General features: G+C 61.5%; 1 protein-coding gene across 14 annotated transcripts in view; it reads left to right on the top strand.

Annotated features, from left to right (window-relative positions):
• KCNQ2 (potassium voltage-gated channel subfamily Q member 2) overlaps window positions 1-14,660 on the top strand; it is a 73,604-nt gene that overhangs the window by 42,932 nt on the left and 16,012 nt on the right. For 10 of the 14 annotated variants that reach the window (XM_055104899.3, XM_055104904.3, XM_055104901.3 and 7 more), the window contains exons 8-11: window positions 1,329-1,423; window positions 3,740-3,769; window positions 6,670-6,738; window positions 10,860-10,889. In XM_055104899.3, the coding sequence (XP_054960874.1) occupies window positions 1,329-1,423; window positions 3,740-3,769; window positions 6,670-6,738; window positions 10,860-10,889 (224 nt within the window). The remainder of the gene's footprint in view (window positions 1-1,328; window positions 1,424-3,739; window positions 3,770-6,669; window positions 6,739-10,859; window positions 10,890-14,660) is intronic. The other 4 variants (XM_055104900.3, XM_055104907.3, XM_055104903.3 and 1 more) reach the window with 1 other exon arrangement.

Here is a 14,660-nt window from a genome sequence, read left to right as displayed (position 1 = left end):
ACCTTAGCCTCCTGAGTAACTGGGACTACAGGTGTGCACCACCATATCTGGCTAATTTTTTGTTTTAAGTAAAGGCAGGGTTTTGCCATGTTTCCCAGGCTGGGCTTGAACTCCTGGGCTAACATGTTAGCAAATGGAAAATCAGCGTAGTGAGGATGTGTGGACATCGCGCCCCCTGCTGGTAGGAATGTAGCGATGCAGTCACCCTGGAAAGCAGCTCGGTTGTTTCTCAGAAAGTTCGTAAACGTGGAGTTTATCACGTGACCCAGCCATTCTACCTCTAGGTATAGACAGACACAAAAGAATTGAAAACAGACCTTCAACCAAAAACGTGCACACAAATTTCACAGCAGCACCACTCATAGGAACCAAAAAGTGGAAACAGCTGAAATGTCTATTAATGGATGAACGGAATGTGATTTATCCATACGATCCTCCTATCAGGAGGAGCGGGCGCTGCCCCTTGCTACGTCGCGGATGGGCCGCGGGGACGTCACGCTCAGTGGAGGGAGCCAGACGGGGAAGGCCGTGCAGCTTGCGATGCCCTTGGCAGGAAATGCCCGGGGCGGGGAAGTCCGTGGAGCCCCGTACTCCCTGGCGGTGGCCAGGGCCTGGGGGACCAGGAACCAGGAGTGCCTGCTGAACGTCGGGGGTAGGAGGGGGTTTATTTGGGGGCGACGAAGAGGTGTGGAGTTAGATAGGGGCAGTGGTCGCACAGCACTGTGTGTGCAGGCGCTACTGAAGTGCACGCTTTAACATGGCTAACATGGTGAACTTCAGGATATGTCTATTTCAGCACCGCAAAACAAAACAAAGGCATAGAGAACGGAAATCCAGCCAGGCGAGGTTCAGTCTGACACACAGGCTCATGCCCCGAGCCGGGCTGAGTCCCCGCCCTGGGAGGATGGAGGCTGGGGTCCCTGGCCCTACCCATACTCCCAGCGCCTCAGGTTGCCCAGGGCCCAACCAGGAGGGCAGGAAGGTAACCCCCAGGACAGGTGATACCCGCCAGGGGCCAGGTAACAGTCATGAAAAGGAAAGAACACAGCCTCCCTGCGAGCTCGCTCAGGGCCCCGAGTCAAGCCCCAACCGCTCCCCTCCTTCAGGGCCCACCGTCTGACAAGCGGGCTTGCCTGTCTGTCCTACAGAGGGTAAACTGAGGCTGTGGGGCTGATGCAGCACTGGGGCCTGGCCTGCTGGCCCAGAGTCCTGAGTGCCTGGCCCACAGCATGGGGGTCCCCTCTGCCCCGTTCCCTCCACGCCCGGCCCTCCTGGGCGCGCCCCTCGCCGCCTGCCCCTCGCCAACTGCCTTGTCTTTCCCTCCGCAGTCGGCCTGGAGATTCTATGCCACCAACCTCTCGCGCACAGACCTGCACTCCACGTGGCAGTACTACGAGCGAACGGTCACCGTGCCCATGTACAGGTACCGCCGCCGGGCACCTGCCACCAAGCATCTGTTTCATTTTTTATTTCCCATTTGTTCTTAAACCCCACTTTTTGTTGTTCATTATTTTGATTGATTTTTTTTCTTTAAAATGTATTTTTCACAAAGGAGTTCTGTGTGTGGTTTATTTCGAGGCGTTGATTCTGCCCTTTGTGTTAGAGCTGCGGCTTTCTCTTCACTTTCATTTCCTCACCCCTTTGCTTTATCGTCCTGGCCGTGGGTCGTGCTGTGTTTTGTGCGTTGCAAGGATGCTCCCCAGGGAGCTCAAGGTAAATGCCCCCCGCCCCGGGCTGCTCTGGACCGACAGCTGCTCCCCAGGCTGCTCTGGACCGGCAGCTCGAGGTGCCCAAGCTTCAAGAGTGGAACCAGTACCATGACCCCGTCCCCCATCAAGGACCTAGGGCTCCGGCGTGGGGGGCAGGAAAGTAACCCCGGATCACAGTGAGACTTTCGGACCAGGAGACTCAAATTATCCTGGGGGTCCCAGGTGTCCCCCAACAGGACAGAGCACACAGACAACCTTGGAGCCCCTCGGGCAGCAGAGAAGGGGGCCTAGAAAGTGCCTGTCGAGGCAGTGCCAGCAGGTCCTGTGAGCCTCTGTGGTCGGAGGGCGGCTTTCCCGTGTTTTTGTTTGTTTTACAAAAGGGCAGGTGGCAGCCAGCTGGGATTTTCGTTGCCTGGCTCTTGCTTAAATTAAGGTCTGAGATGAGGGGTTCTGAGGGCCTTTCTCCTGGTCCACGCGGGCCTGACCCCTCGAGTCTGTCTGTGTGGGCACCACCTTGCCCGCCCGCCCTCTGCTCTGAGGTGGGGAACTGAGCCCCGGGACTTCCCAGCTCCCGCGTCCCCCCGTCACCTGCACCTAGGGGGTTTCTGTCCCCTGGAGCCTTCCCTGAGGGTGGGGCCTTCCCTGTGGGTGGGGCCTTCCCTGTGGGTGGAGCCTTCCCTGAGGGTGGGGCCTTCCCGGAGGGTGGGGCCTTCCCTGTGGGTGGAGCCTTCCCTGAGGGTGGGGCCTTCCCGGAGGGTGGGGCCTTCCCTGAGGGTGGGGCCTTCCCTATGGGTGGAGCCTTCCCTGAGGGTGGATCCTTCCCTGAGGGTGGGGCCTTCCCAGAGGGTGGAGCCTTCCCTGTGGGTGGAGCCTTCCCTGAGGGTGGGGCCTTCCCGGAGGGTGGGGCCTTCCCTGAGGGTGGGGCCTTCCCTGTGGGTGGATCCTTCCCTGTGGGTGGAGCCTTCCCTGAGGGTGGATCCTTCCCTGGGGGTGGGGCCTTCCCAGAGGGTGGAGCCTTCCCTGTGGGTGGAGCCTTCCCTGAGGGTGGGGCCTTCCCGGTGGGTGGGGCCTTCCCTGAGGGTGGGGCCTTCCCGGAGGGTGGATCCTTCCCTGAGGGTGGGGCCTTCCCAGAGGGTGGAGCCTTCCCTGTGGGTGGAGCCTTCCCTGTGGGTGGGGCCTTCCCTGAGGGTGGGGCCTTCCCAGAGGCTGGAGCCTTCCCTGTGGGTGGATCCTTCCCTGAGGGTGGAGGCTTCCCTGTGGGTGGAGCCTTCCCAGAGGGTGGGGCCTTCCCTGTGGGTGGGGCCTTCCCTGAGGGTGGGGCCTTCCCTGAGGGTGGATCCTTCCCTGTGGGTGGGGCCTTCCCTGTGGGTGGGGCCTTCCCTGTGGGTGGAGCCTTCCCCGTGGGTGGATCCTTCCCTGAGAGTGGGGCCTTCCCTGTGGGTGGAGTCTTCTCTGTGGGTGGATCCTTCCCTGAGGGTGGGGCCTTCCCTGAGGGTGGGGCCTTCCCTGTGGGCGGGGCCTTCCCTGAGGGTGGGGCCTTCCCTGAGGGTGGGGCAGGTGCACAGTGTGGCTGGTAATTCTAGGCTGGGGTGGGGCCCAGGATTCTTCTTGAGGATCCTGAGTTGGCCAGGGTGGACAGACCCGCGGCAGTCCTCAGTTGCTACCTGCCTTTTCAGGGTGTCACTTGGGAGGAGGATGCCAGAGCCCTTGGCGGTCCTCAATGTTTGCAGTCGCCCTCTGGGGTCTGCCCCAACCCCTCCCTCAGCACCATCCCCCCTGCACCTCCTGGAAGCCCGACCTTAGGAGCCTGGCCCTGCTTGTCTTTCCTGGGAATGTCGGCCATGCCCTTGTTTCTGCAAAGTGACCTCTCTCAGCCCTGGGCGGGGACAGAACCGGCCCTTGTGCTAATTTTCTTTGTTCTGTTGTTTCCCCTACTTTCCTCAACTATTTGTTTCATTTTCTTTTTCTTATCCCGTTCTTTTTGAAATTTTCCGTTCTTTTCCCTTTGTGTGTGTGGAAACACTTGAAAGTTCGCAAACTCAAACCTACGGGGCCTCCAGGTAGGAAATGCATGGACAGAAGCCCTGTGTGTGTGTGTGGTTCTAGTTCTGTGTCTGGAACTGTGACCGGGCAAGCCCCTGGAGCCCCGTGGCCCACCCGGTCTGCAGAGTGACCACTGTCCCTGCCCACCGAGCATCCCTACGCCCCCTGCCCTGCGTGGCCCCATGCTGGGCGGCCCGATCACCCTGGGCCCTCCCCTGCCTGGAGCCCACCTGCCAACCCTGCCCTCCCAGGGCCCATCCACCCTTCTCGTCCCGCCTCCCCCCAGCCGCTGCTTCCTGTTGCCAGCCCGTCTGTGTCCCCCGTGGTCTCGTTCTGTCCTGCTTCTGGCCTGGCTCCCCTCGTGCCTCCATCCCCACCCCACAGGCCCCATCTGTGAGCAGAGCAGGAATGATGGATGGGGGGCTTCCCCTGCCCTGGCACTGGGCACCCATCTGGGGCCAAGGGTGCTCCCAGGCCAGGACCCCCAGACCAGCCACAGTCCTTGTCCCACCGTGGCTCACAGGGCAGCCTCTGCGGGACAGCTAGCCTCAGGGGTCTGCCTCAGGGTCTCCTGTCCTGGACTCAAGTTTCTCCTGAGTCTTGCCCTGGCATCACAGGCGAACCCCAAGGCTCCAGGCCGTCCCACCCCTGTCCCCACTGCTGAGAGCAGGAAACAAGGCTGTTTGTTCAGACTGGAGGGCGCTGAGCTGCTATGGGAAGCCTCACCCCCATACAGCACAAAGGGCCTTTCCCTGTCGGGTGGGCAGGCTTGTGTTCTGTGATGACACTGCCCTGCAGAGCCTGGGGCCAGCCACTCCCCACATAGACCAGAAGGGCTTCCTGCACAGAAGCTCTTGATGACTCCTCCAGGGGCCAGTCACCCGCCCTGGAGGAGAGACCTGGCTGCCCTTCCTGGGAACTGTTAGAATGTTGACTCTCCATTCCCAGAAAGGAAGTGGGTGCAGTGCTGGGCAGTGGTGGGTCCAGGGCTCCTCTGCCCCCGACATGCTCAGCCATAAGACATCTCCAATGTCTGCAGAGGCCCTGCCGCCCCTGGGGCCAGGTGGCTGGCGCTGAAGCCGGCTGCCTCCTCCCCAGCCTCTGCTCTCTCCCAGGGCCGCCCCCTCCCCTTGTTGCACCCTCGTCCCACAGCCCCGTCCTGCCCTGGCCCTGCCGCCCGCCTGTCTGCCCTGGCGCTGCTGCTCTGTGTGTTCGAGGCATGGCCTCCTATGTGGCTCTGAGGGCTGACGTGTGTGTCTCTCACCTGGGCCTGCGTGCGTGTGGGTCCCATCAAGGAGGGGTGGGGAGCCACCTGTGGCCCCCAGACAGACTCCAGCCAGGCTGGGCTCTGCTGCGCCCACAGCACCAGCTCACCAGCTGCCTGGGTTCCTGCTCCGTCCCGACTTGGACAGCGGACTGTCCTCTGCAGGGAGGGGGCTCACAGGAGCCCCACTCCTGCCAGCATTTTGGGGGCACCTCTGGGGCTGCAGAGGGAACAAAGAGGGGCCAGGCACGGCTTTACCAGCTCACACCTGCCTAGCCTGTGGGGGGGGCACCAGAGGCTGGTGGGGTGCAGGGAGGGGCTTCTGCACAGCTCCGGAGGGAGGAGTGTGGCTGGACGAAGTGGGAGTCGGCAGGAGGGTGATCACCAGGCCCTGAGGGACAATGGAGTCAGCCATCCTTTTGTTTTGGAGGCAGTGGGGAGCCATTGAGTGTTTGGTCAGGAGAGTGGCAAGGATGCCCATCTGGAGGACCAAGTAAGCCTGGGTGGGCAGAGGCAGGGCAGGTGAAGAGTCTGGGGGATGTGGGCCACGGCCCAGCCTGGGGCAGAGGGAGGACACGGGCAGGGGCATCTCCAGGGGGCGGCCGTGGCCATAGCCGCGTAGGGAGTCAGCTGGGTGAGGGCTGGGCTGGGAGGTGGCCGTCCTGCCTCCAACGCAGAGGAGAGACCAGGACGCGGCCCCAGTGGGGAGTGCTCCACAGGTGGGTGTGGGGAGGGGTGGAGGCCGTGGATGGGATGGCAGGGCCTGGGAGCAGAGGCTGAGGAGGCGGAGTGGAGGGGGTTCAAGTGGGTCAGGGAGCTGGGTGGGGGGAGGCCCTGGAGGAGGGTGCCTCTTCCTGAAGCGAGCTGGAATGCTGTGAGGGCATGGGTGGTGAGGAGGAGTGGGCGGAGTGAGGTGGGTGGGAGTGGGGAGGGGTGAAGAGGGGGACGTCCCACCCAGACGTGAGGAGGCGCCTGCACACCCGCCTGGGGGGCTTCGGCGGGCCCGGACTTGGTCCTGCTGGTGGCTGTGGGCGGCAGGGCAGGAAGACGGGGGTGGGTATGACCAGGACTGGGAAGGGGGCTCGGAGCAGAGCTGGGCCACCTGCGGAGGGTTCCCAAGGCATCTGGGCCTGATGAGGCTGGGCTCATCCTATAGACTCCAGAATGAGCTGCTCTTTGCCAAGCAGAATCCTTTTCTGTATCCCCACCTCCCAACTCCTCCAGCTTTGGCAGAGAAAGTGGCTGTGTAGAGAGGGGCCGGGGCCCTAAATATATTCACGTGCTGTCCCTCTGGGATGTTCAGGGATTAGAAGGGGGAGTAGCGCCTCCCCCTACCTGCGCGCCCTCCTCCACCTGCTGCAGGCTGCAGGGTCGGGGCTGCATGGGTGGCCAGGCGCCCTCCTCCCTGCTGTCCCTGCTGGTTGACAAGGCCCCAGACACAGCCAGAGAACGAAGATGGCTCCCAGGCCTGCCCAAGAGAGGTGGGCCTGAGCCCAGGGCCCAGTGGGCAGCTGCCTGAAAGCCTGGCCACGTCACACGCCGCCGGGTGTCTGACACTGCAGGCGCCTGCCCATGGAGCTGCGCAAGCAGAGGGAGGTGTCCCAGGACTCGGGAGGGTGAGACGCTCACTCCCCTCTCCTTCTCTTGCCCCAGACTTATCCCCCCGCTGAACCAGCTGGAGCTGCTGAGGAACCTCAAGAGTAAATCTGGACTCGCTTTCAGGTCAGCTGGGGAGCTCCAGGTGGGGCGGGTGGGCGTCTCAGTCCTCCTGGGGGCCCCAGCTGCCCACAGAAGACACGCCAGGACAGTGCCCCAGGGACTCCAGGGAGCTGGGACGCGCGGGGACGCTGGACTTGGTGATGATGGTGCTTTCTCTTTTCGCGTCTGCTGACCTGGTCTGGGCTCCCACCCCCAGAGGGGCAGCTGGTTCGGGGGACGGGCAGAGAGGGAGGGGCGAAGGTTGATATGGGGCCGGGGGCTCTGCATGGCTCCTAATGGGACCCAGGCGCATGGGTCGTACGACAAAGTGTCCCAGCCCGTCGTCCTCTCGAGTGCCTGGTGGTAACTCAGGTGCTGATGGCACCTGCTGCCTCTCCTTCAGGCCCAAAGCCCACGGCTGTCAGAGTGCCGGCTGTCGAGGTAGGTTGCAGAAGGGCCTGCTGAGCAGGAGAGGTGGACGGCGAGTGCACCAGCCAGGCCTGCCCAGGCCCAGGGCCGTCCCCAAGCAGTTCCATGACTGAAAGCCCTTGGTGGGGCAGGGGCTTCCAGTGGGTTGGATGCTGGTTTCTGCCTCCTAGAGACACTCTTCTGCTCTGGAACCTATCAGGACGATCTCAGATCATTCTGGATTTTCCGGGCAGGCCCTGAGTCCAACAATGAGTGTCCTTACAAGGAGAGGGAGATTTGGAAGCACACAGAGGAGACAGCCAGCTAGGATGGAGAGAGAGACTGAAGCGATGCGGCCACAAGCCAAGGGCTGCCTGGAGCCACAGAAGCTGGAAGAGGCAGAAAAGACCCTTCCCTGGAGCTTTCGGAGGGAGCAGGCCCCGCCCGCACCTTGATTTTGGACTCTGGCCTCTAGGACTGTGAAAGAACAAACATCTGTTGTTACACACTCCAGCGGCACTTAGTTACAGGAGCCGTTGCACATGAATCCAGACTTTAATACCGGGAGCCGCGTGTGGCTGTGCCAAACGCCTACAAGCGTGGGCGTGACATCAGAACCGGGTGAGCCAGGGGCTGGTTTCCTAGAATCACAGGTCCGTGCATGGAGGACTCCAGCCCCAGGCTGATGCACACCCGCAATCACACACACCTGATTTAAATGATTCTGATGACTTTATTATTTTATTTATTATTATTATTTTGAGATGGAGTCTTGCTCTTTCGCCCAGGCTGGAATGCAGTGGTGCGATCTTGGCTCACTGCGACCTCCGCTTCCCGGGTACAAGTGATTCTCCTGCCTCAGCCTCCTGAGTAACTGGGATTACAGACACCTGCTACTACGCCTGGCTAAGTTTTGTTATTTTTGGTAGAGATGGGGTTTCACCATGTTGGCCAGGCTGGTCTCAAGCTCCTGACCTCAAGGGCTCTGCCCGTCTCGGCCTCCCAAAGTGCTGGGATTACAGGCGTGAGCCACTGTGCCTGGCCTCTGATGACTTTAGATGATGAAATTTGGGACTTTTTGAACTGATGGGATTTGGACGAGATTTTGGATGTGAGTATTTTGAGGTGCAGGCTGGAAGAAACTGAGGTGTCCTGAAGAGATGGTGGGTGGGGACACGGATGTTGAAGGTGCTTCTGGTGCAGGCTCAGGAGGAAGTGAGGATGCAGGTGTTGGAAGCTGGAGGGAAGGCTGTCCTTGTGTTGTTGGTGGCAGAGACTCCGCTGGGCTGTGCGCTACTGTTGGGCAGAGGCAGAATTTTTAAGTGATGAACTGGGATATTTAGCCAAGAAGATTTCCAAGCAAAGTGTGGAAGGTGCAGCCTAATTTATTTCTGCTGCTCATAGTAAAGTATGAGAGGAAACAGGGAGATTCAGAACAGCACCTGGCCGATCCGCCAAAAGACTATTAAAAAAAAAAAAAAGGCATTCAGGGCAGAACTGCTGTAAGAAACCAGAACTTGAAGGTTTGGGAGGTGCTCAGCCTGTCCAGCTTGCAAAGGGTCTTAAATTGGGAGATTCACTGTTGGCAAAGCCTGCTTTGGAGAGAAGCCCACAGGTGTGGCCAGACAGCCTCATGCTGAAGGCACCAGGTGTGCGGCTGCAGCCTCCACCGTCTCCACAGAGGCCTGAAGATGGAGCTATCGGGAAGGATGTGCAGAGGGGCCTCTTGTCTAACGGCGTTGCGGCCTGTGGCATATTCAGGAGACCCTAGAGGTTTTGGGCAGTTTCATACCAGCAGAAACTAGATTGGCAGAGACAGCGTTGGACGAAGGTAAGTGGGCATCGAACTTCGGGAGTCTGCAGGCAGGAAACAGGCCGGTGGCGCTCCTCAGCTGTGAACACGAGCTGCCCTTTAGCAAACGGGGAACGATCCCGAGGCTCCCGCAGAGGCCGGCGGGGCTGAGGAGAGCCCCCGAGGAGCGTCCCCAGAGCTGTGCCACGTGGAGTTTGCCCCGCCGGATTGGAAACGTGCTGGCCGGCAGCCCCTCTGTCATTCTCCCTTTTTGAGTGGGAAGAGCTGTCCTGCTGTTGATATTTTAAGCAATTGGCTTGTTTTCTAGTTCACAAGCCCATGCATGGAGACTTAAGCCCCAGGTTGGCGCACACCCACGGTCTCACACATACCTGATTTAAGTGATTGTCATGACTTCAGAGGATGGGATTTGGGACGTTTTGAATGGATGGGATTTCTTTTTTTTTTTCTCTGAGACGGAGTCTCCCTGCGTCACTCAGGCTGGAGTGCAGTGGCGCAATCACAGCTTACTGCAACCTCTGCCTCCTGGGTTCAAGTGATTCTCCTCCCTCAACCTCCTGAGTACCTGGGATTACAGGCACCTGCCACCACACCCAGCTGATTTTTGTATTTTTAGTAGAGACGGGGTTTCACCATGTTGGTCAGGCTGGTCTCGAACACCTGACCTCAGGTGATCCACCCGCCTCGGCCTCCCAAAATGCTGGGATTACAGGCGTGAGCCACTGCGCCTGGCCAACGGATGGGATTTCGATGAGGTTTTGGACACACAGTCCATGCTGCAGAGGGTGGAGATTTTGGGGGATCTTGGCAGGGGTGAGTGTATTCTCGATGTAAGACGGACATGAATTTTGGGGGGTCGGGGGAATGCAGTGGTTGAATGCTGTTCTCCAAGATGTCCCAGAATTTGCAAATGTGACCTGATTTGGAGAAAGGGTCCTTGCAGCTGTAACTGAGCTTGGGATCTTGAGATGAGGTCATCCTGGAACGTCCCGATGAGCCTGGTGACAGCTTGAGCCCTAGCCCGGTGACAGCTGTCCTTACAGAGGTAGAGGAGGAGAAGACACAGAGACACAGAGAATGTCGTGGAGAGATGGAGGCAGAGACGGGGCGGTGCAGCCACAAGCCAAGGACACCTGGGCCACCGGGAGCTGCAGGAGGTGATGAGGGACCCTCCCCGAGAGCGTGGACCATGTTCCACGGCAACACGGTCCCTGTCACATGAAGTATTTGGAAGTGCACCAAAGAGCCTGCTTGTAACACGGCGTACCAGCCGGGGCACCGGCCCAGGTGTTCGAATGAGATTGCTGGGGCCTCCCCATGGATGAGCCAAATCACGATCCGCCGATCTCTCACTCAATCCATAACGCCTTTACCCGCAGAAACAGCCCCAGATGAGACGCCGGAAGGCCCAGACAGCTTTGCCTGCAGGACGAGGCCGGGACAGTTGGTCAGCGGTGCAAACCCTGGGCTCACTGACTGTGGCGCAGTGGAGCCACCCCTGGAAAGTCATGCGGAAGAGAATCAGTCTGTCTTGAAAATTGATTGTAAATTAAACTCCCCTCCAGAGCTTTCTTCAGCAAACATGTGCTTTTTGGAACTTTATTAATATTGGTGTGGTTCTGATTAAAATGAGTGTCCGTAAATGTGGAGGGGTAGAGACCCCCAGGTCAGAAGAGCAGAGGCCCCCGCCCCATGGAGTCCCTCTTCCCTCTCGGAGCTACCTCCATGGGCCCTGGGGTGCCCGTTCCTGGGGCCGTGGGCTCTCTGGGGTGGGTGGGCCAGCTCCACCCCTGCCCAGCCTTTTCTGAGACCCCCCTCCCCTGCAGCCCCTGGCCCATGGGACTGTGGGGGGGCTGGACTGGTTGGGGGACCCTCATGGGTGCTGAGTGGGCGGCCACTAACTCTCTGTTACTTCTGTTTGAAGGAAGGACCCCCCGCCAGAGCCGTCTCCAAGGTCAGTGCCCCCTGCTGCTACCCTGGTGTCTGCCGTGTGCACGGCCGTCTGGTCTCTCTCCCACACGTGTGCGCAGCCTGTCATGGAGATGTGAGGGCCTTGTGTGTGCTTCCGTGTGTGACTGTGTGACTGCGGGTCCAGACCCCCGCCTGGCGGTGATGTGGGCCCTTAAATCACTCTTCCTGCTCACCCCCTCCCCAGTGATTCGGTTTTACTTTGCAGCACTGTGGATCCGGGCAGCTGGGCGGCTTCTCGGGGGTGGGGGATCCCCCACCCCGCCCACAAGTCTGGCCCCAGGGGTCTCGGAGGCAGGGGGTCTCTGTTAGTGCACTCCCTCCAGCTGCAGGCACATAGCCCGAGCTCACAGCTGGCCTGAGTTGACGCCGGCTGGGGTGAAAGCTCCAAGTGGGCCTCTGGCCTTCCCGCTGCTCTGGGTCCAGAGTGTCTGGAGCATGTGGCACAGACCAGGGCCCCTCGTCCTCCGAGGAGGGTGGGACATCCTCTCTGTCTCACGCCCCTGGGTGGAGATTCTGACCGGCCTCCTCTTCCTGTTTGCCAAGGTCAAAGTGGGCCAAGGGTGCAGGTGCTTAGCCTGGTTCCCTCTCCCGGGCCCCGAGGTTCTGTGGGTCGGGCAGATTGGAGACAGGACTCGTGTAAGGGCTCTGCTGGGGTGAAGGATGGAGACAGAGAAAATCAAGATCCTTTCACAAGTTAATTCTATGTCTGCTGAGCCCCAGCCCCCGACGCATCACCCTGAGGAGGTGCTAGGCTTCTCTGGGCCCCCTGTGCCCCATCCACATGTTGCAGAGTAAATCTGGCCCCTTGGACCTGGGGTCCGAGATGGACGCCTGGCTGCCCCTCCTGGACTGTGGGTGACAGCTGGCGAGACACTGCGGGGCTTGGGTGCGGGGAGACGGAGTGGGGCTGAGCTGCGTTTTTCCAGCCACCCCACATCCCACAGAAGGGGAGTCATGGTCAGTGCCTTGAGCTGGAAAGATGGGCAATGCTTCTGGGCCACACCGACCAAGAAAACCACCAGGGGCTCATTCATCCTCTCAAAGAGGCTAAGAAAACGGACGAGGGCCCAGAAAGAGCTGGGTCGGCAGCATAGCCTCTGCTGGTGCCAGCCCCCAGTGCTGCCACTGCCTCCCCCGCCCCTGCTGCTGGCCCTGAGGCTGGGAGTGGCTGTGGGGATGAGCACTGTGCCCCCCGCAATGGGTACCCTTGGCTGTGATTTGGGCGGAACCTCGGTGCTGTCCCAGGTGGACGCGAGGCTTCCCGACGGCTTCCGCGTGGCAGGGCCCCACGCCCTTGCTGGGAGCGACGCCGGAACCCGCCCCGTGCCTCACGGCCCCTCGTGCTCGCTGCCCCAGCCCGGCCCGCTCCACGTTCTCGTCTCAGCCTCTCTCTTTCTCTCTCTCCCTCCCACCCTCCACCCCACCCATCTGGACACCCGCTGCCCCCAAGTGCTTTAATCCCTGTCACTGCCCTTCTCGGGCCCCTCTCTCGTCTGCCCTCTCTTTGGGGATGAGGTGCTGGCCCTGAAGGCGAACTCCAGGTGAGGACACGTGGGAGCCTCCGGGCTCTCCGGTAAGCTCTGTGGCTCCCCACCCCTCCCCCGTCTCTTCCCCATGTGTCCGGGGGGTCCTTGCCTGTGCCTCCCACGCCCTCCCCCACGGGCGAGCACCCACCCGCCCCGGCCCTCCTCCTGGGACGCCTGTGGTGGGGGACGTGGGGCTGCTGGGTCTGGGGCTTCTGGACGGTGCCTGGGGTGCGGTGGGAGTGAGGAGCAGTCTCTGCCCTTGAAGACCCTCCCCGCCCATCCTGGGGTGCTCACCTGGCAGGTCACGGGGTGGCATCTCTGTTCCCTGGCCTGGGGCAGCCGCAGCCTGTCCGGTGTAGGGTCGTGCTTAGGAAGTTGTTCCGCAATCATTGCCTGCCACGTCCCTGGGCTGCTGGGTGAGGGGCCTGCTCTGCGAAGCTTGATGGGGAGCTCGGCTCCTGGCGCCCCTCTGCTGCCTGACCTGGGCTCTGTGAGTCTGGTGGGACCCGTGCCTCTGCCTGCCCTTTGGAGGTGGAGCCCGCACCCCGCATGGCAGGACCCCGCTGGTGTCAGCTGGTCTTGGCAAGTGGATGGTGTGGACACAGGGACCCTCACTCACTGCTGAGACCCCCACCCCCATCCTGGCTCAGAACACAGGCACGTGGTGGCAGGCGACCCGGCTGGCGGGGGCTCGGTTCCCGTAGGGACCACTGGGGCTGTGCTGCAGTCAGAGGAAGCGTCTACGTTGGGGTCGGGTGGGGAGCCAGGCAGGCTGCGGGGCCTGGGGCTGTGCTGCCCCGGAGGATCTCTGTGGCTGGGTGGGGAGCCAGGCAGGCTGCGGGACTCGGGCTGTGCTGCCCCAGGGGGGTCCCGGGGGGTCTCTGTGGCCACGGCGGTTCTGACTTGTGCTGTCTTGTCCCACACCCCATCTCACTGCCTCCTGCCCCCGTGCTGGAGGAGCCCCCAACACCGGCTGCCCCCTCATGTCTGTGTGGGCTCCCCCGTGCCTGTGCGGGCTCCCCCTCCTCTTCTCAAGCACACGTGTCCGCGTGTTTTTGGTGCATGTGTGTCCTGTCGGGTCTTGGTCAGTGTCTGTGGGTCTCGAGCTCGCTGTGGGCCTGCCCGCCTGTCCGACCTGGGGTCACAGGGCCTTCTCACGCGGTGTGGAGCTCCCTGTGGCTGATGGGGCAGGAAGGAAGCCCAGTGCCAGCTGCGGACCCCAGGGGGAGGTGCAGCTGCACGGGTCCCCCACAAAGCTTTGGGGGTCTTGGGGGGCTGTGGCTGCAGCGCCTCCCTGCCAGCTCTCCCCGGCTCTCCGACCACATTGCCCCATACAGGAGCTGCCAGCCACGTGTGGCTGTTAAAATAACATGCATTATAATGGGCACGGTTAGAGATTCACTCTCGAGTCTCAGGTGCCTGGTGGCGACAGCCGGAGCTTCAGTGTGGCTACAGGACGATCCCATTGCAGAATCGGGTGGCAGGGCCGGCCCGGGAGGGGCCTCTTGGTCAAGGCGATCATGCTGGGGTCAAAACAGGAGACCTTGGGAGGTTTGGGGAAGCGGGACCCTGCCTCCTTCATGCTCTTTCCCTGGGGTGGGGAAGGTCTCCTGGGGCCCTCCAGGCAAGGCCTCTGTGCTTGGGCCTGGGTGGTGCTGGTGGGAGTCTGAGGTCTTTGCCTGCCAGGAAGGCCTGGGTGTCATCGTGGCCGGGGTGGTCACAGCGGGAGAGACTCTGAGCAGCCAGAACCTCAAGCCAGGCGCAGGGAGCCGGCTCCCTCCCGCCCCGTCCCGCCGTCGCGTTCGTGGTTAACCAGCAAACAGAGTCCAGCCTTTGCGCTACATCCCTTCGTGCCTGGGGACCCCAAAGTCGCTTGTGTACTAAAAAGCCGGACCGGCACGGGGGCTGGGGTGGAAGCCGGCCACCCGCCCTTGGAGTCTCGCAGGCTGGTGGGGCTTGGGGAAGGGTCCAGAGCCCTCAGCCTACCCGGGCGGCTGAGTGCTGCCGTGACTGGAGCTAGCCGTGTCTGTGACGCCGCTCGGAGAGCTGCCTGCGGGTGCATGCAGGGACGTCGGTGTCTAAACACACGTGTGCGCAGGAAGACGGGAGGCTGGGTGCTTTCTTCCTAGAGCCTGTGGGTTCTGAGTGGATGCCGTCGCCACGCTGGGGTTCCTGGGGCGCTGAGTTTGAGAAGTGCTGTCTCAGGAAGCAGTGGCAAAGCGGTTGGG

This window comes from Pan paniscus, chromosome 21 (genome assembly GCF_029289425.2).
Source record: "Pan paniscus chromosome 21, NHGRI_mPanPan1-v2.0_pri, whole genome shotgun sequence".
Lineage (NCBI taxonomy): Eukaryota > Metazoa > Chordata > Mammalia > Primates > Hominidae > Pan > Pan paniscus.
This window is presented reverse-complemented; position numbering and strand designations above follow the sequence as displayed.